The sequence below is a fragment of the Dromiciops gliroides genome, chromosome 4, assembly GCF_019393635.1.
Source record: "Dromiciops gliroides isolate mDroGli1 chromosome 4, mDroGli1.pri, whole genome shotgun sequence".
Classification (NCBI taxonomy): domain Eukaryota; kingdom Metazoa; phylum Chordata; class Mammalia; order Microbiotheria; family Microbiotheriidae; genus Dromiciops; species Dromiciops gliroides.
Window position 1 is genome coordinate 440,247,692 of NC_057864.1, and position 20,126 is coordinate 440,267,817.

The 20,126-nt window shown below is 39.0% G+C and overlaps 1 protein-coding gene across 2 annotated transcripts in view; it reads left to right on the forward strand.

Annotated features, from left to right (window-relative positions):
* Nucleotides 1–20,126, forward strand: part of CTTNBP2NL (CTTNBP2 N-terminal like) — a 73,325-nt gene that overhangs the window by 43,454 nt on the left and 9,745 nt on the right. For both annotated transcript variants that reach the window (XM_043963307.1, XM_043963308.1), the window contains exon 3: nucleotides 17,358–17,588. In XM_043963307.1, the coding sequence (XP_043819242.1) occupies nucleotides 17,358–17,588 (231 nt within the window). The remainder of the gene's footprint in view (nucleotides 1–17,357; nucleotides 17,589–20,126) is intronic.

A 20,126-nucleotide genomic window follows, 5' to 3' on the forward strand; every position in this document is an offset into this window, starting at 1 on the left:
TTTTTTTTTTTTAGTGAGGCAATTGGGGTTAAGTGACTTGCCCAGGGTCACACAGCTAGTTAAGTATTAAGTGTCTGAGGATGGATTTGAACTCAGGTACTCCTGACTCCAGGGCCAGTGCCCTATCCACTGCGCCATCTAGCTGCCCCCCCCCTCATTTTTACAAATGTGGAAATTGAGGCCCAGTAGATTCAGGAACTTGCAGATGGTCACACTAGTGGTATAGAGGAGAGCATTCCAAACCAATGGGTCCTCTGGTTCCAAATCCAGTACTCTTTCCACTGACGTCCTCGATAGCTCTATTTCCTTTACTGTTGCTCATTCAGAATCAGTGATGATACTTTTTACCAAGCCCAAGGAAGAACAATTTGTTCTTCAGGCAGGAAATTGCTGTTTTGTCTTTGTTTCAACATTTGTAGTAAGCTGATGCCAAAGAGCTGGGATATGTGGCTTTGTTCACTCTGTATCTGCATTCATCCCCAGAATCAAAGACCATATTGTCTGCCTTGCAAATGATGACCTTTTACTTCCTTACCTCAGTGTCTCTATCAAATTGAGATGTGATCATCCCCCTGATTACTGAATCACTTGCAAAGATTGCCTTATAATCTTCAGCTGAAAGTACCATATTATAATTTTATTTATTTCCCTTCTATCTGGATTTCAAACGGTGGATTTAAAGTAAGGTATTGCTTCCAAGACTTTAGCTAAGGGCTCCTTTTGGCACCTGTCTCAATTTTACATATCCCCTGGGTTTTTAAAAATATTTTTTACTTTTTCCCTCTTTGGGCCCTCTATGCACTGATTTGGGGCTTTCACAGAATCTCCAAACTCTTTTTTTCCCTTGGATGCTTCCCAGAAAGATAACTACTGGCTCTTTTCCTTTCAGAAAATTTCCTGCCAGTTCCTGATCCCTTCCCCTCTGGCAACCTCTTCTATCCCTCTTATAAGTAATTTTAACTCCTCCATGAACTATTGAAGATGTACAACAGGGAGTTAAATATCACATCTCAGACACTAATGTAAATCTTTTCCAAAATGACACAAATGGCTGGACAAGAATCGACTTTTTAGAGAGACTCTCCATTTTAGTGTTCCTGTTCTTGTCTCTGCTAAAACTAGGCTTCCCTAATTGTGTTGCAACTACTTCATGGAAAGAGAGTATGAGACTTTCCCACTTCCTCTCCTGTTCCACCCCTAAGCCTTCCTCTTTATCCTCATCTGAAGCCTAGCACATATTCACAAGTAGATTGGTTCTCCTTTTTGCTATGAAGTTAAGGAAAATCTAAGAGATTATTTAGACAGTCAGCCTAACAGAATGGTGAGAGTGCTGGGCTTAGAGTCAAGAAAACCAGAGTTCTTGCTTCCAACACTTCCCAGATCTTGAACTATGTCAGTATCTTCATCTCTGAATCTGTTTGCTCATTGAGGAGATGAGAGTACCTATAGTAACTACCTCATGGTATCATAGACCTACAGCTGGAAGGGAATTCAGAGACTGTCTAATGCAATTATTGAATTAAATAATATGTTAAGTGTCTTGTAAGCTTTAAATAACTATATAAATGCCAGTAGTTGCTGTTATTATCACAATTATTATGATTACAGTTAATGGTAGCATTAGTCAAGTTCAGTTTGACCAAGTTCAAAGTGTGGAGATAGCTGGAACAACATCTGTCTTTTGCTTACTTTTGGGCTGAGCCAATGCTATTATTTAATGACCAAGATTAGCCCTGAAGAAGAGAAGATGAGCTTCCTTCCCTTCAGTGAATAGGTGGGGAACTATGGATCTGAAATATTGAATACTATATCAGTCTCAGTTGATAACTTGGTTAGCTTCACAGAACTTTTATTTCTCTTTTTTTATTCTTTCCTACAAAGGATGGCTCCTTGGATAGGGGAAGTTGGTAAGATTTATGTGCAAGTCAAAGTTATAAAAACAAAATCTATCAATTAAAGTAGAAAAAAATGAGTGGGAAAGTAGATCTGTAGAACAGACTAAAGAAGCAAGGATCAGCAACAATCCAACTCAATAAACCAGTGCTTGGTAAAGCTGAGAAATATCTTAGGAAAGAACTCCTTATTTTACAAGAACTGCTGGGAAAATGAGAGCAATTTGGCAGGAATTAGTTTTAGACCAAGAGCTCGTGCCACAGTAAGCTCAAAGGGGATATGCAACCTGGATATAAAAGGCCACATCATAAAAAAATAAGGTTAGGAGATCAGGTTTCTTTTATAGCCATGGCTAGGGGGAGATCTCCAAACACTATAGCCATAATAAAAGACAAAATAAACAGTTTTGATTGCGTTAAATTGAAAAGCTTTTACACAAACAAAATTGATGCAGCCTAGGGTGAGAAGGGAAATTCATCAGAGGGAATAAAAATTTGTTATCGTATCTCTGATAAGCATTTGATATCCAGGATTTTTAAAGGATAACAAATATATAAGACCAAGAGTCATTTCCCATGGATAAGCAGCCAGAGGATGTGAATTAAAAGTTCTCAAGAGAAGAATTACAGACTTACTAACATCCATATGAAAGATGGTTCTACATCATTAATGAAAATGCAAATTGAAATAAATCTGATGTTTCACCTCACATCCCACAAATTATAATGATGACAAAAGACAGAAATGATTGTTGTTGGAGAGGCTATGAAAATACTAATCAAGAGTCAGCATTTATTACCTACTATGTGACTGGCATTGTCCCAAGCACTGGGGTGACAAGGAAAGGCAAAGACAGTCCCCTCTCTGAAGGAGTTCACAGTCAAATGGGAATGACATCACCCAAACACTATGTAGAAACAAGATTTATCCAGGATAAATTGGAGATAATCAACAGAGGAAAGGCACCAGTATTAAGGAGGGTCAGGTAAGACTTGTAGAAGGCAGGATTTTAGCAAGGAATTGAAGGAGACCAGGAGGCAGACATTTCCAGTCATGGGGAACAATCAGTGAAAATGCTCAGAATCCAGAAATGGAGTGTCTTGTGTAAGGAACAGCAAGCCAGTGCCACTAGATCTTAGAGTGCATGGTGGGGAGAAGACTGGAAAAGGAGGAGGTGTGTCCATGTTGTAAAGGGTTTTATATTTGTTCCTAACAGTGATAGGGACCCATTGGAGTTGATTGGATTTAGTCTTTAACTATCCAAAAGTTGAATCGGATGCTTAAGGAAGTATTGGTCTTCCCGAACTGTAGGTTTCCAAGCCAAGTCTGCATGACCGTTTGTTGGGTACAACATAGAGAAAATTCTTGCTTTGGTACAGGTTGGACAACTGTGACTCTAGGGTACCTTGAGGTTCTGTGATGCCTCTCCAAAGAGATTTGCTTCTACACTTGAGTGTCTCTAATGAAGAGACTTTTCAAAAATTACTCCAGATATTAGACAGTGTCTGAATCAGTGGGCTGACATTCATATTGTTTAATACGGAACATGACTGTTTGAATTATTTGGTTGTTTTCCCCCTCTTGTATCTGTACCTACAATCAACTTTGTGGTGTTTCCTGTGATTCATTAAACTGCTGATAATCTTATTTATCCACTACAACCCACCCACTTCCAGGGTTGGCCTTTTCCTTCCTTTTCCTTATATATGTAAGGAACTCAGCTTTGAAATTTCTGATCAAGTAAGGTGTGTTTAGTTTTGCCCTAAACTTTGATAGCATGGTTTAGAAAATGGTTATATAACCATAGGCTATTTTCTCAATCCTTGCTGTAAGGATGATATAAGATACTGTTCACCCATAAATCATATGTACCTAAGATACTTTCTTTTCCAGAACTCTACAGGATTTATTTTGCTTGTCAAACATTGTGGGTGATGGTTTCCTATTTTAAAATACGGGGTATTTGACTTTAGACCAACTCTTTGTCTCTATGAGACATTAATCACTTATTTTACTTTGGGGGGAAAACAGTGTTAGTGCTGATCACCCACCTTCTCTCAAAGAGTCTACTTGTATATCAAATTTACTCTCTTTTATGAGTGTTTCTAAAAAGTTGTATTCTAGGTAAATATTTATCAAATAATCAAATTATAGATCTCCATTGACTTCTTTTATGCTCTCAAGTATATTTTCTGAGAGGACAAGAAACAGGGGATCTTGTGCCAGAAAAAAATCATGCTTAGGAATCCTAACTTCTCCTTGAAGGGAGACAAGTTCTAACTTTGGTTATTTACCAGACCTCACCAGAAAGAACTTCATGATATGATAAGGTGCAACCAGAGGACCTTTAAGATACATCCTAGCTTCCAATCCTAGGATTCTGACGTAAGAAGAACACACATACATATATTCCCCTTCCCCTTCCATTAGGTGTTCTTACTAACTCTGTGAACCACGAATGTTTAATAATAACAATAACAGTGACTAGCATTCATATAGATAGAACTTTCAGGTTTACAAAGCTTCTTATATCTAGTATCTCATTAGATCATCACCCTGTGAGGGAGGTGCTACTGTTATCCCCATTGTACAAATACAGATTGAGAGAAGTTCAGTTACAAAGTTATTACTAAGTATCTGAGGCGAGCTTTGAACTCAAATCTTCCAGACTTCAGATCTAGAGTGCTGCCACCTAGCAGCCTTGCCTCCAACAACCATCCTGATTGTTTTGAGACCTTTAACTAGAGCAGTCACAAGAAGAAATATGGGTTGAATTCACCAGTTCAAAAGAACCATATAACACTAATTTATCATAAACTCTGTAACCCCGTTCAGAAGACTCTATTATTATTGGGATTTAAGTATGTTATTCAAGCCTATTATGTTTTTATCCTTAAATAAACACTGGCTTAGATAAGATCTGCTGTTGCAGACTGACCCCAAAGGGTATCTTTGAAACATACTTTACTTTTTGTCTCTCTTTAATTAAGGGTACAAAGTAAAACTGCCCCAGATACATTTGCTAAGTGAATAGTAAACTACCAACATGAAAGTAAACTGTTGTTGATAATTACTACTTCAGATTTGGAGTGTGCTATCCTGGTGCGAGAGCTTAGGAAGAGTCTTGAAGAAGAGATCAATTAACAGCCATTCACAAAGAGAACCTGCTGTATGCAGAATCCTAAACTACTTCTTGGAGAGGATAGATACTTAGCAGACTGACAGTGGATCTTCCTCAGGGATCTAGAAAAGATCCATATAAATATTAGAAAAGTTAATACAAAAAGCAGTAAAAGAAATATCACATGGCAGTCTATTCTCCATTTCCCAAATGAATGGCACAGACTATATTAGCCAACATAAGCATTTTTTAAGTTTATATTTTATAGATCATTGTCCACACCCTATTCTATATCCCTGATTACTCATCCCCATCCCCCTCAACCCTCCCATCCCAAAGTTTCAACCTAATTCTACTAGCCCTTCCACTAGCTCTCACACCAGGATAGCACACTCCAAATCTGAAGTCAGCTTCATAGGCAACAGATTTCCATTCATCTTAAATCTTCTTCCACTCTTCTCATTTACTAGCTCTTTACTGAAACCTGACTTCCCACTGTTGGTACAGCCTCACTGGCCACCCTTCCAGGATTGGTTGTACCTTTAATCATTCTCAGCTCACTTGGTTGAGGTGGGTGAGTTGAAATACTCCTTGCTCCTCCCCATTGCAAAGTCCAGGCCTTCCCCCTAATTCCATCACCCAGGAACCTCTCTTCCTTTAAGATTCATGCTGTTCATATCTACCACCCAGTAAAACCCTGGTTGCTGTTTTCTACAGACCCCCAGAGCTCTCCCCTTCCTTCCTCAATGAGTTCAATAGCTGGCTTACAATTTTTCTCTCCTCCCTAATTCCTGCCCTCCTACTAGGGGGCTCCGATGTACATATTGATTCTCCCTCAAATACCCTAACCACTCAGTTCCTCGACTTACTCACCTCCCATGAGCTATTCCTCTACCCCACCTTAGCCACCCACAAAGATAAACACCCTTGATCTTGCTATCTCCTACAAACGTGGTGCCTCCATGTTCAAGAATTCTGAAATCCCTTTATCCGATCCTAATCTAGTGTCCCTCTGCCTTCTCTTACATAACCCTACTCTTCATCCTCACTGTGACCTTCAGTACTTTGACCCCTCAGTTCTCTCCCAGGCCATCTCCCCTTCATTATCCACTCTCTCCTCTTCACTCCATCTTGTCTCTTTGATTAAACAACTCAAGTCTACAACCCTTTCTTGAATCCCTGCAGCCCCATATCATATTGTTGAATGTGCCCAGCCAAACCTTAGCCTTGGATCACTACCACCATTCATTGCCATCACTCCTACACAAATGCTGCTGAACAAAGGTAGAGAAAAATCACACAACTGCTCTGGCTGGGTCCACTATCGATATATCTTATATAACCTCAACTGGTCCTTCACTACTGCTAGTCGGTATTACTGTGTACCACCTCTCTTATCAACTCACTACCCTGCTTTCCACAGAGGCTCTTCCAAACATTTTTATCCCTCTTCAAACTTCTCATGGCTCCCCCTCCTCCCAGCCTCTCAGCAGAGACCCTTCCTTACATTTGACAGAAAAAAAATAAGGCCATTCACCATGAACTCCCTCTTCATCTCCCATCACTCAAGTATTTTCTGCCACTATCTCCTTTGCATGTTTCACATGATGAAGTGGCCTTACTCCTTACCAAGGCTAACCCCACCTCTGTTAGTTCAGGTGATCCAATTCCAATCTGCCTTCTCCAAAAGATAGCCCTCTCTGTCATTCCCACTTTCTCACTTATTTTTAATCTCTCCCTTTCTACTGACCCACTTCCTGCTGCCTGCAAACATGCCCAGGTCTCTTTCATCCCCCCAAAAAACCCTTCACTTGATCCTTCCATCCCTGCTGTCATCCCATTTCTTTTCTGCCCTTTGTAACTAAACTCCTCCAAAAAGCTGTTGACAATAGGTTTCTTCACTTTGTCTCTCTCTTACAATATGGTTTCTGACCTTATCATTCCACAGAAACTACTCTCTCCAAAGTCACCAGTGATCTCTTAGTTGCCAAATTCAGTGGTCTTTTCTCAGTCCTCATTCTTCTTGAACTCTTTGTAGCCTTTGACACTGTTGATCACTCTCTTCTTTGTCTGATTTCAGGACACCTCTCTCTCTTGGTTTCCTCCCAACTGACTGCTACTTCTAAGTCTTCTTTGTTGGATCCTTCTCCAGATCATGCCCTCTAATCATAGATGTCCCTCAGGGTTCTGGCCTGGGTCCTCTTCTCTTCTCTGTCTTTTCCTTCCCTCCTACTTCACCTTGGTGAAGGTATTCTAAAATTGATTGTATAACTTCAAGGTCAAGAAAAAGAGGACCAGCACTCATTATTTCACAAAGAGATGAATTTTAGATAAAGTATCGAAAGAGATGAAGTGTTATTCTTGTTATCATGAAAAAAATAATTATCTCTTCCTTACTTCAAAAACGTGCAGTCTCATTGTTCTGGGTATACCCTCCACTGATAACTACAATAGTTGTCTTTGTTGATGACAATCTTTGTAAGTTTATTGTGTGTGAAAAATATCATAGGCAGGGTCCAGGTACCTTCAGGTGATGAGTCTTTCCAAACTGAACTAGGCTGGTCCTTAGATAATCAACATACAGACTAAACTTTTCCATCTTAGGAGGACTTACCAGCCTTTGCACCCCTTTGGGATCGCCTTTAGGAATCCAGAGTCATCATCACACTGAGGCATAGAATGAATAGAACCTTAGTGGACGGGAAATACCTACCAATTTTAAATACTTATGGAACAAGCAGCATGACATTTAAATTTATAAAAATATATTTTAAAAAGAAAAGTTAATCACATTACTAGAAGAAATAAATGCAATAATAGTGGAGGATCTTAGCAACCCACATTTAGAACGCCATATGCTTGAACAACAATATAGTACAATTTGAAATAAGCAATAAAATACGACTGTATACTTACAAACTAAGTAAACTGTTAAATAATTTGAAAAAGAAATGATAAAACATAGCTATCAACATCTATGGAATGCAGTCAAAGCAAGTTCTCAGAAGCAAATTGAGGGTGATTAAATGCCTATCTATGTAAGAGAAGAAAAGAGACAACTAACAATTAAACCTACTGCCAAAGATACAAAAAAGGAATAAAGTAATAGTCCAAAAGGAAAGTAGAAAAAAGAAACATCAAAAACTAGAACAAAAAAAGTAGAATGGAAAATTGGGGAAATACTAAAACGGTCAAACCAGTAGCAGACAGTCCAAAAGAGAGAGAAAATCTTTATCGAAATCATTAAGGAAAAAGATCACAAGATTTTTTAAATTTAAGAATATCATCAGAATTTACTATATATAATTAATTAACAAATACTGAAGTAGTTATAAAAATACAAAATACCAAACCTGACTCAACAGTAAATAAACCAATTTCAGAATAAGAAATAAAGTAAATTGTCAACAAACTGCCCCACAAAGCATCTCTAGGCTTGATAATTCACAAGGGAATTTTTCCAAACAAAAAACCACTACATCTTAAGTCAGAACCTTGGGTTCAGATTCTAGCTCTGCTACTTACTAACTGTGTGACTTTGGACCAGTTACTTAGCATCTCCTTGACCTCAGTTCCCTCATCTATAAAATGAGGGAATTGGACTAGATGACTTCTAAAATCCATTCCAGTTCTTAAGTCTATAGCCATATGAACAAATGATTCATATAATTATATGAGTTATTACTGATATTAGAGAAATGTTTCTCTGTACCAAAAGGGACCATTTCATAGTGAATATAGAAATAAAAAACATTGAAAATTAATGTTGAATATATCTACACACTAAAAAAGTTACTCATGACCAAGTGGGACTTAAACCTGAGAGGCAAGGATAGATGATTGGTTATTTGGGGAAAGAATTAACAGGATATATAAGCATCAAAACCCATCTGATTATATCCAGTATATTCAGAAGCTTTTGATAAAATCCAAATCATTTGGATTTTTTCCTCAGTGTGGGTATTCCTTGAATGGATAAATAGCATGGACCTGGAACTAAGAGTGAATGCTATATACAATAGAGAACTGTTAGAAGCAAGCTCATTGAAAACAGATATGTATCCTATGTCTTTGCCACAGTGTTAGAAATGCTAACAGTTGCAATAAGATTTAGAAAAAAGGAATTAGAGGAATTGACATCGGAAATAAAGAGGTCAGATTGCTAGTATTTATAGATAGCATGGCCGTTTACATAGAAAATCCCAGAACACAACATAGAAAATTAAGTGAGACTGTAATTACTTGAGTAAAGTAGGTTATAAGAACCACCCATTAAAAAGCGTTTATGTTCTTATACTCAGCTGATAAAGAATAAAAACCACTTACAATAACAGAACAAACATTAAATACTTGGCAGCTAATCTAACTAGGCACACAGCTGACCCATAAATATAATAAATCTTGATTGAAAGACATAAAGGATGATTTGAATAATTGGATGGATAACAATACTCATAGATGAATTTATCAACAGTGAAAATTAGTAACTCTCAAATTAATTTAAAGATTAAATGTAGTTCCAATAAAAATGTCAATGGTTTTCTTAAAATTGAACAGTTATAGTGAAATATATATATACATATGGAAATCATAAGGACAAGAATATCTAGGAGATTTTTATTTTTAACTGAAGAAAGATTCTAGGGGGCAATTTGGTTTTATCATTTAAATTTTACATTAAAATATATTACTTTGGATAAGCAATTTTGATCTCTTGGCCCCGATTTCTTCATCAATAGGGGTTAAACTAGGTGGTCTCTAAGGTCCCTTAAAGCTCTATAAATCTATGACCTTATGATACTATTATAAAGCTGTTTTCATCAGAGTCACAAGGTACTGTATTAAAAAATAGTTACCTGTATAGTATGTATTATACTTATATGTTGTATATTTATTTAAATATCATATTTTATATATCTCATATTTCAGATAACTTGTAAAGAAACCCAATAGAAATGGAACAAAATATAGAATTCAGAAATAGATTTAACTGTATACAAAATATGTTTAGAGAATCTATTAAGTCCAAGAATCTGTGGAAAATAAAAGTAGGAAAAGAATGCAGTATTTAATAAATGCTGTTAGAAAACAATATGGTAACATAATAGATTAGTTCACATCTTCATATGTTATATATTATGTCATACTAAGTGCATTCATATACACAAGGCAAAAAGACCATATGCTATATACATAGGGTGTTGATTTAACCATAGAATATTACTATCAAAGTCTCTCATAGGAAAAGTGGCATACGAGATATCAAGGAGTAACAAAACTGATATGGTTGGCAGAGAACTGGCCTCAGAGTCAGGAAGAGCCATGTTCAAGTCCAACCTCTGAAACCTACTGACTGAGTGGCCTTGAACAACTCATGACCCCAGACAACTCTCTAGGTTGCACAGCAGTTGCCCATCTCTACATGTTGGTGGGTAGAGTTTTCCAAATGGAGATGTCAGCGACATGTTTGATCAGAAAAGGAGCTGGATCTGTCATGTAGCAATGAAGAGAGAGAGCAGATAGACAGCCCACATGTAACATCCATGTTCATGCACTACTCAAAACGTCGGAATGCCCCTGTTGTGTTGGTGATTACTCTGTGAAGCAGCTTCAGGAAAAACATGGACAAGAATTCCACAGGACAGGCATGGAGAGGTTGTAATGTCCATGGAAGAAGGCATACCCATACTGAAGAGATTATAGATGTACTGAAATACTTAAGATTTCTTAGGCATATTCTTAAAAATCCTATTAAAAATCTCCACTTTTCTTCTTCATACTATCCTTGTACCTTTTCTTAAAGTTCAGTTTTATGGATGTGAGGGGAAAGGTACAGTGAAAGTTACTGACCTTCCCAGTTGGTCGTCATTACTGTTGATCCTAAAAACCCACTATTTTTTTTAGTGATAAAAGGCTTTCTAGAAAAAAAATGCTCTTTTCGTGACATTATTGCCATCTTTAATCAGAGTAATCACTTGGTTCGTTTTTTTGAGACAACTATTTATGGCTTATCAGAGACACCAAAGAGTAAATTACTTAACAATGAATTAATTATCTGTGGTTTTAATAGCCTGTGGTAACAAAACAAAAATAATCTTGGGTACTGCACAATAGTTTCTTGGGTACTAAAATAAAGGCACTCAAGTTTTTATTTTGTTGGTGTGATATTTCCATAGGTGACCTCATCTTACAATCATTTCATAAATAGCAAAATTCCACCCTAAACCCATTTATGGTAGCCTGATTTCCTAAAAATGAAAATTACATGACCTGCCATCATTAATTGAAGGTGTTTCCCCAACTGCACATGTATAAGTTATATTGAATTGCTTGAGTTCTTAAGGGGAGTGGGGAGGGAGGGAGGAAGAGAATTTGGAACTCAATAGTTTTAAAAATCGAAGTGGGGCAGCTAGGTGGCTCAGTGGATAGAGCACCAGCCCTGGAGTCAGGAGTACCTGAGTTCAAATCTGGCCTCAGACACTTAACACTTACTAGCTGTGTGACCCTGGGCAAGTCACTTAACCCCAATTGCCTCACTAAAAAAAAAAAAAAAAAAAAAAAAAGATAAAAAAAAAATCGAAGTGAAAATTTGCTTATACATGTAACTTAGGGAAAATTCTAAATTAATAAATTTTTTTAAAGAATGTGAAAAGATAAAGTGGCTGGTTTCTTACTTTAGGATTGGAATACATCCTCTTTGCATAATATTTTATGGTGTAACTATCCTTTCTTCTATAATTAGTAATAGCAATCTTGAAACTGCTTAAAAGCCGGCATTCCAGATACAGAGCTTACATAACATCCCCGGATGGGGCATATAATGATTTTTTTTTAAGTGAGGCAATTGGGGTTAAGTGACTTGCCCAGGGTCACACAGCTAGTGTTAAGTGTCTGAGGCCGGATTTGAACTCAGGTACTCCTGACTCCAGGGCCGGTGCTCTATCTACTGCTCCACCTAGCCGCCCCTATGATTTTTGTTAAAGCTTTCGCCAGGAGTATGTTTCATTCAGCTTGTGACAGTAACAGAAATGAGTAACAGATGATTAGTATGCTGTCTGTTATAGTAATACCAACTCTCATTGAAACTCTCTAACCAGCCAATTATTTTTCTGTTGTCTGAAATTAAGGGTTATCATGTTTTCTGACAAGTTATGTATTTTCTGTTCAGGATTGAGGTTAAAAGTATAATATAGCAAGATGTTAGTTTAACTTCATTACAAAAATAGTGTAAAAAATCCAAGGCTATTGAAAATACTTCCTACTGATGACAAAGCTAAAAATGTCATTAAAATCTTAAAACTTGGAGCTTGAAGCCTTGAGTAGAAGCTCTTGAACTTTCTCTTAAATTTGACCTGAAATGATATTGATGGTGTGGGAGGTGACATAATTACAGAATAGTATTAGCTAACATTTATAGGATGCTTTGTAGATTGGCAATGGGGTTTTAAATTTATTGTCTCATTTGATCTTCACAGCAGCTCTATGACATTAGTGTTATTATTATCCCCATTTTACAGAATCTTAAAGCTAGAAAGAAAGGACCCTAGAGATTTGTGTATTCTAATCATCTTTTAAAAAAAAACAGCAAATGAAAATACTGAAGTTCAGAGCTATGAAGTCACTTGCCCAGAATAAAAATCCAGTAAGTGACAGAGCCAAGACTTCTGAATCATAATCCAGAGCTCTTCCCACTATATTATACTTCCTTATCAAGACTGTGACCATGTCCAGCTGCTAAACTAATCATTTCCAACCAGCTTGATTTGGGGGAGGGGGGGGCAATGAGGGTTAAGTGACTTGCCCAGGGTCACACAGCTGGTAAGTGTCAAGTGTCTGAGGCCGGATTTGAACTCGGGTCTTCCTGAATCTAGGGCCGGTGCTTTATCCACTGCGCCACCTAGCTGTTCCAGCTTGATTTATTTTTGCTCTCTAAATGATCTGTCTGGCTTATAAAAATTGTCAAAACTAAAAACACCCATACTATTGACCATTCCAATGTTTTGACTTCACCTTTCTTGTTTTCATCACATTTGAGGATATACTGAAAATGATTGAGTTCTTTACAGGATGATGAAACCCAAGGATAAAAATCCTATGAGTATTTTTTAGATTTTTTTCCCACAGATTCTTTTTCATTTACATGCAAAGCCACCAATTTCATGTACCTTGTAATTACTGTGCAAGTGATTTATCTAATTACTGTGCAAGTACTTTAAGAGAAAACAGACAACCTAACAACTGAGACCTTGCCAGAGAAGCTTTTCTTCATATATTACTGGTAACTCCATGATGTTTATTAAATTATACAAGATAATCACAGTGTTGGTTTTTAAACAAGTTGTATTATTTAAAATTAGAAAGTAGATACATGCAAAGCTAAGAGACAGCTTCTCTGTGGATCCAGTATCAGATATCCTGTGGGATATACTTTGCCCTCAAGAACACCCAAGATTTCCCAGCAAATTGGCACATCCTTGCCAGTTTATCCCAGAATGATATCTCAAACAAGAGATGAGGAGTAACTTTTTCACAGGTTGGGAAAATGAAATGGTTAGACTCTTCTTTTTGTTTAATTTCTTTCCTATCTGCAGTACCTCATGGCCAGGGAGGTGGCACTTAATTCTCAGTGGTTGTGACAATTATGTTCTCAGAGCTCTGTGGGAAGACATGGAGAGAAGTTCTGCAAGATGAGGAGACATGGGCAGGGAGCGATCTGCTGATCTGCACTCTGGGAAAACATACTTGTACATCTTGCTGTGCATGTTGGTTTGATTTAGAGTCAGGGATCTGGATTTGAATCCATGTCCTACCTATCATACACTGGACCTCAGTTTCTTCAAATCTAAAATATCATTTTTTTGTGTGAAGCAATTGGGGTTAAATGACTTGCCTGGGTCATAAAGAGTTGAACACAACTGAAACAAATGAACAATAATAACAGGATCCTTAAGAGCAAAGCAACTTACATTTGTAGAGTGCTTTATGGTTTATATATATTTTTATATATTTATTTATTGCGAGGCAATTGGGGTTAAGTGACTTGCCCAGGGTCACACAGCTAGTAAGTGTTAAGTGTCTGAGGCCGGATTTGAACTCAGGTACTCCTGACTCCAGGGCCAGTGCTCTATCCACTGCGCCACCTAGCTGCCCCTAAAATATCATTATTAATGACTCTTCAACTTTAAATCTTTGACCTATCAAAGAGTCAAAGGCCCCTCCTACAAAGTGGATTGTTATTCTTAAATTAAGATTGCAAGGTGGGGGGCAGCTAGGTGGCACAGTGGATAGAGCACTGACCCTGGATTCAGGAGGACCTGAGTTCAAATCCAGCCTCAGACACTTAACACGTACTAGCTGTGTGACCTTGGGCAAGTCACTTAACCCCAATTGCCTCACCAAAAAAAAGATTGCAAGGTAGCCTTGCTTTTGCCTCGGGAGACACATACTCCCTTAGAGAAGTTTCTGTGCTTGCAAGCTGATATTTGTTCAGTTGTGGGTTATTGGTCTAGTATATTTGTACCTCTATTCAAAAGATCTGAGATGATGTTGGTGAAAAAATAAGAAGTCAATTGACCAGTAAGTAAACTATAGAGGAGTTAAGAGCTGCTCTGATCAAGTTCTTGTGTCTCTTAGAGCCTTGTTTTTACATAGGCAGAAAACACATTATCACTGGGAGCTAATTCAGGAACGTGTGTCTGTCTCTTTTTCTCCCCCACGCCCACTGCAAGTATGTATGTTTGTTTCTTTGACAACCCTCCCTCTTGCCACTTATTGTAGATCATTGGTGGAGCTTGCCTGTGTAATTTCAAGCTAGAAAAGAGGTATCCTATCTTGCCCCTTTGCAGCACCAGGATCCTTTTTCTCTCCCTCTAAAAATATACTCAGTTAAATGAAAGTTTAAAAGATGATCATTAACATTCCAGTCTCCAAATCTCTGGTAAAGGAAGGTACATGAGTAAGATAATCAAGTTATCCAAAGATTGTAATAACATGTTCAACATGATCGTGTAAGCACGTAGCAAATCCGGATATGAACATCAGAATTCCTGAGTTCTGTTTCTCTACTCTGAAGGTTCGGTGACTGGCATCATCAGGAATTGTGGAAGGGGATTAAATTATCCCTGAGACCAAAATTGGATCAGGCCACTAGATCCACACCTCAAATTGTTCACCGTGATTCTTTAACCTTCTGGTTGCCTTTTGGGGGTTTTGTTCTGTTTTGTTTTGGGCAGGGCAATAAGGGTTTAGTGACTTGCCCAGGGTCTCACAGCTAGTAAGTTTCAAGTAGTATGATTTGAACTCAGGTCCTCCTGAATCCAAGGCCGATGCTTTATCCACTGTGCCACCTAGCTGCCTCCTTCTGGTTGACTTTTATTTTACCACAGCAAACTCATTACAAGGCAGCAGTGCGGCAGCCAAAGAGCTGATGCTGTCCTAAGCTATATCTAGAGAAACGTAGTTTCCAATATGAGGGAGGGAATAATTCCTCTGCATGCTCAGGTCAAGTCATCCTGAAGTACAGCGTGCAGTTTACAGACATCACATTTGTAGAGGTACATAGTCCAACAGGAGCTTATCTAGAAGAGGGTTTCTAAAATGACAGGAGGATGAGAAAACTTATCATAGCAGGATCAGTTGAAGGAACTGAAGCTCTTCAGCATAGAGAAGACTTAGAGTGGACATGACATTATTCTCTTCAGGTGTTCAAAGGCTTCTCCAGTGGCAGAAAGGTTTAAAGTGTTCTGTTAGCTTTCAGAGGGCAGAACTAGTGGCAGGGGCTCAGAGATGCAGAGAAATAGATTTAAGCTTGATTTAAAGAAAAACTTCCTAGTAACCAGTACCTTCCCAAAATAGAACGGGAGGGGGTAGGTTCCATTTCTTCATCTCATTGGAGGCCTGCAGACTAGGGATGTCATCAAAGGGGATTCTTGTTCAGTCATGGGTTGAACTAGATGTAGACCCCAAGGGGCCTCTAATAGCTCTTAAAGATTTGGTGATTAGCCCTTTAGGAGAAGGAGGGCTGGTACATGGGTCCCCCTTAGTCATCGTACACTTTCTAATTGTCAAAAAGTATCTTCATGTAAAGGACCTGAGTCCCTTTAGGTACAAGAAAAATTTGAGGCAACATTCTGGTCACAATCTATTTGCAATTAATATATAAGTGCACTTTTCCTTCAAGTATGTAGGGGATTGCGAATCCATTGAAAGATAAATGCCATATCTGTTTTATTTTCAGGGGGGGGAGGGGGGGACAAGGAAAAGAGGATTGCTTTTCACTAAAATTCCATCTCCATAGCTCTTTAGTTGTGGATTTCCCTTTCTTACCAATGGTTTCTTCTTTGTGTGCAGTGATAGTAAGTTGGCCTGAAATAATTAAGAGAAATGGATAAATGATGAGAATTTTTATAATTCACCATTGATGTTTGTCTTCTACAGCAAAGCTTATTGCTGTGACTTTTGTGTTTCCTTAACTATATTTTAACTTTTCATGCCTTTTGTAAAGTACCCTAAGAAATTATTTTTTTATCATATGATGATGTTATCATTCAGAAATAATCGTTAATTTTCTTAGTGCATTTCATCAGTGTGAATTCAGTGCAGTTAAAAATATAAGTGCCTGCTCTGAAAGTCGTCTTGCTGAGTGTAGAAGATAGAATGTTAGGAGTAAAACCAGTGTTCCTTGTAAAAATGAGACCATTCAATTCAACAAGCACGTGTGACACTCCTGCTATGTGCCGGCCACAAGGCTCAAGTACAGAAATAACTGTTAAGGCAGAAGAGAACCTCAGTGCCATAAAAGAGGTCACAGAGACTAACATCCTCCCCTCATTTTGCAAAGGAAGAAGCTAAGGCCCAGGGACATTACATGATTTGCCCACTCACAAGCAGGAGATAGAAGAGAGCTGGGATTCGAACCCAGAATCTCCCATTCCAAATCTAGTGCTCTTTGCACCATGATAGTCATGAATAACAGCTCCTGTTTTTACAGCTCTCCATAGTTAACAAAGCACTTTCCTCACAGCACCCAGGTAAGACAGGATGCGCTCTGGTGCTATTATTACCTTTATCTTACAGATGAGAACACTCAGGCTCAGGGAGGTAAAGAGTTGTGCTCAAGGCCACACAGGGAGGAAGGGGCCCAGTCTGCATTCAGACCCAGGCCCAGTCTCTACATTGAATCAGCCTGATCTGATTCTTAACAAACAGGTCCACAGAACCCATTGTTTGAATAATTCCAAGCTATCCAGCCTTTATCTTAAACTGGGTTATTATTGCTTTATGTTATTAAGCAAACATTTGATGATTTTGTGTGTGTGTGTGTGTTTCTGTTTTTGTCTCTCAGGCCCAACACAGAGATACTTTCATTGAAGAGCGCTATGGAAAATATAACATCAGTGACCCTTTAATGGCTCTACAGAGGGACTTTGAAACACTCAAGGAGGAAAATCATGGCGATAAGCAACCTGTCAGCCCCCACCCCCTGTCTGTTCTTAAGGCGGTGATGAAGCAGTGCAGAAACATGCAAGAACGCATGCTGTCCCAGCTGGCCGCTGCAGAAAGTCGACACCGCAAGGTGGGTTCCCTGATGTTGTTGAAATTGAGGCTGGGAGCCATGGTATTGCCCTGTGCTCTCTTGTGACAGCTCGGTCGGGCATCCTATAGAAGCGGCTAGGAGAAGTTCAGTGTACCCAGAGCAGGGGCCCTCACTCTCCTTTGTTGTAGCCCCTTTGGCAGTTGGGTGAAGACGATGGACCCCTTCTTAGAATACCATTTGTTGCCTGACATTCACAATTGAAGGAAATACTAAATTTCAGTTAGAGATCAGTTTAAATAAAGGTGTAATTTTTTTCTCATCCAAATTCATGGATCTCCTGTCCATGAACCATAGATTATAGGACTTGGGATTGGGGGTGGAGAGAATTTTCTTATTCCAAATGTGAGATTGGAGGGTGTGCTGGCTCTGTTCTTTCAGATACCATTCCTTCTTGTGACACCACTCTAGAATGCTGTTTGTCCAGCTACTGATGCAGTCTGAGCTTTGGCAGCACATTGAGACTGGCCAGGGTTGGTCATTGAACAGAGTGTTCTCTGTTTGCTTACTTAAATAATAACTGTGTATGGTTAACAGATATTTGGGGAAAGTTGTGGCCAATAAAGTCCATGTGTGTAGTCACCTGAATATAAACATACATGTGCACACACATTCCCTCATAGATTAGTATTTTCATTTATTCCCTATTTTGAATTTCCCTGCATTTTCTTGCTTTTGAGACCATAAACACTGCCTGGTAATGATTACCTTCCATTCCTTTCCAGCCTGTTAGAAATGACTTTTTCTCCTAAGTGCTATAGGTAGTTAACCATGAAAGCAGACCTGGGCTTCCCCTGACTTCATCCCATTGCAATCCTGGTGCCTGTTGGTCGACTCCCCTTCTGTTGTCATTGGCTGCTCAGAGTTGGCCCGCTCGAGGCCCTGGCAAGAGTGGGCATTTCCTCAGTATCATTCTGGCTTGGGGCCAACACAGAGGGAGACCATAGGACCTGGAGAAACCACTTGAGTGACTTGAAGCCCAGGAATCCCTGGGTCACTGTGACAGTCCCTGAATTAAACACCTTGGCTGCCACACACCTTCTTACTCAGGCTGGTCTTCTCATCCTTCTCAGTGGAGTCCAGGTGCAAGGTCCAGTTGAAAAACACACCTCAAAACCTGAAGGCTATATTATGGCAGGGGCACTGGGGCTGATTTGGATTGTACTTTATACTTTGCAAAGTGTCTTTATTTAGTTATAGAATAGGACCTTCACACCACCTGGGAGGAAGGCACAACAAAACGTACCATCTTCACTTGACAGCCAGGAAAACAAGTAGCTCCAGAAGCTGACACATATATTCAGGGAGGTGGCACTAGAAAGATTCGCTGGTGTGTGTGTGTGTGTGTGTGTGTGTGTGTGTGTGTGTGTGTGTGTGTGTGTTGGGGGTGGGGGTTAAAATTAACACCAAATTCCATAATATCATATTTCAGTGCAACATGCAGTGTGTTAAATCTGGTTTTTAAAGGACACTTGAAATCTAAAGGCATGTATTGGGCTCTACTGAGTGGAAGAACTTAAGCTCTTTCAACTACACTTTAGTTATAGTATAGCCACCAAAGCAGCTATGTTAGTCTCTAAGCCTTCCATGGAGCCACACTCAGGGAATTTTTACTCTCCAATCAGGAAAACTGTTAGTGAAGAAAAGTGTTAAGAAAACAGGATGGGTGGGGCAGCTAGATGGCACAGTGGGTAAAGCATTGGCCCTGGATTCAGGAGGACCTGAGTTCAAATGTGACCTCAGATACTTGACACTTACTAGCTGTGTGACCCCAGGCAAGTCACTTAACCCTCATTGCCCTGTAAAAAAAAAAAAAAAAAGGAAGGAAGGAAGGAATTAAGAAGGAAAGAAAGAAGGAAGGAAGGAAGGAAGGAAAGAAAGAAAGAAAGAAAGAAAGAAAGAAAGAAAGAAAGAAAGAAAGAAAGAAAGAAAGAAAGGGAAACAGGATGGGTGATACAAAGTATGAAGGCAGAGGAATAACTAAGGCAGGAATTCCAGAGCAAATGGGAGCCTACAGTACTCTCTCTTTGAACCAACAGAGCTTTCCAGACGGCCAAAAAAGACAGGGTCTAGCAGCTGGCTACACTTGCTTGCACAGATCCAAACCTAGGCCAGGTCAGGAACTTGCAGAGCTCAAAAGGGGGGGGGGGGGAGAACAGCCATCAGACTTTGCCCTAGATCAGACTGCTCTTGGAAGCATTGAAAGCTTGCAGGTCCCCAGCCTCTCCTTGATATCCTGGAACAACACAACACTCAATACCCCAAAAAAGCAGCAACGAGATTAGCCCAGACCTTCCCTACTGAAGTACTGCAGAGCCCAACCCTAAGATCAAGTCCAAAGTCAGGAAGTAGGCTGGAAGAAGGGGCAAACAAAAACGAACTCTGTCATAATGAGTAGAATCAAGGCAGGCACACTCCAAGACAAACATAGAAGAACAGAATAACTCCAAAATATCTACAAGTAAAGTCTCAGAAAAAACACAGCTTGAGCACAAACTTGGTTAGAATTCTGAGAAAAAA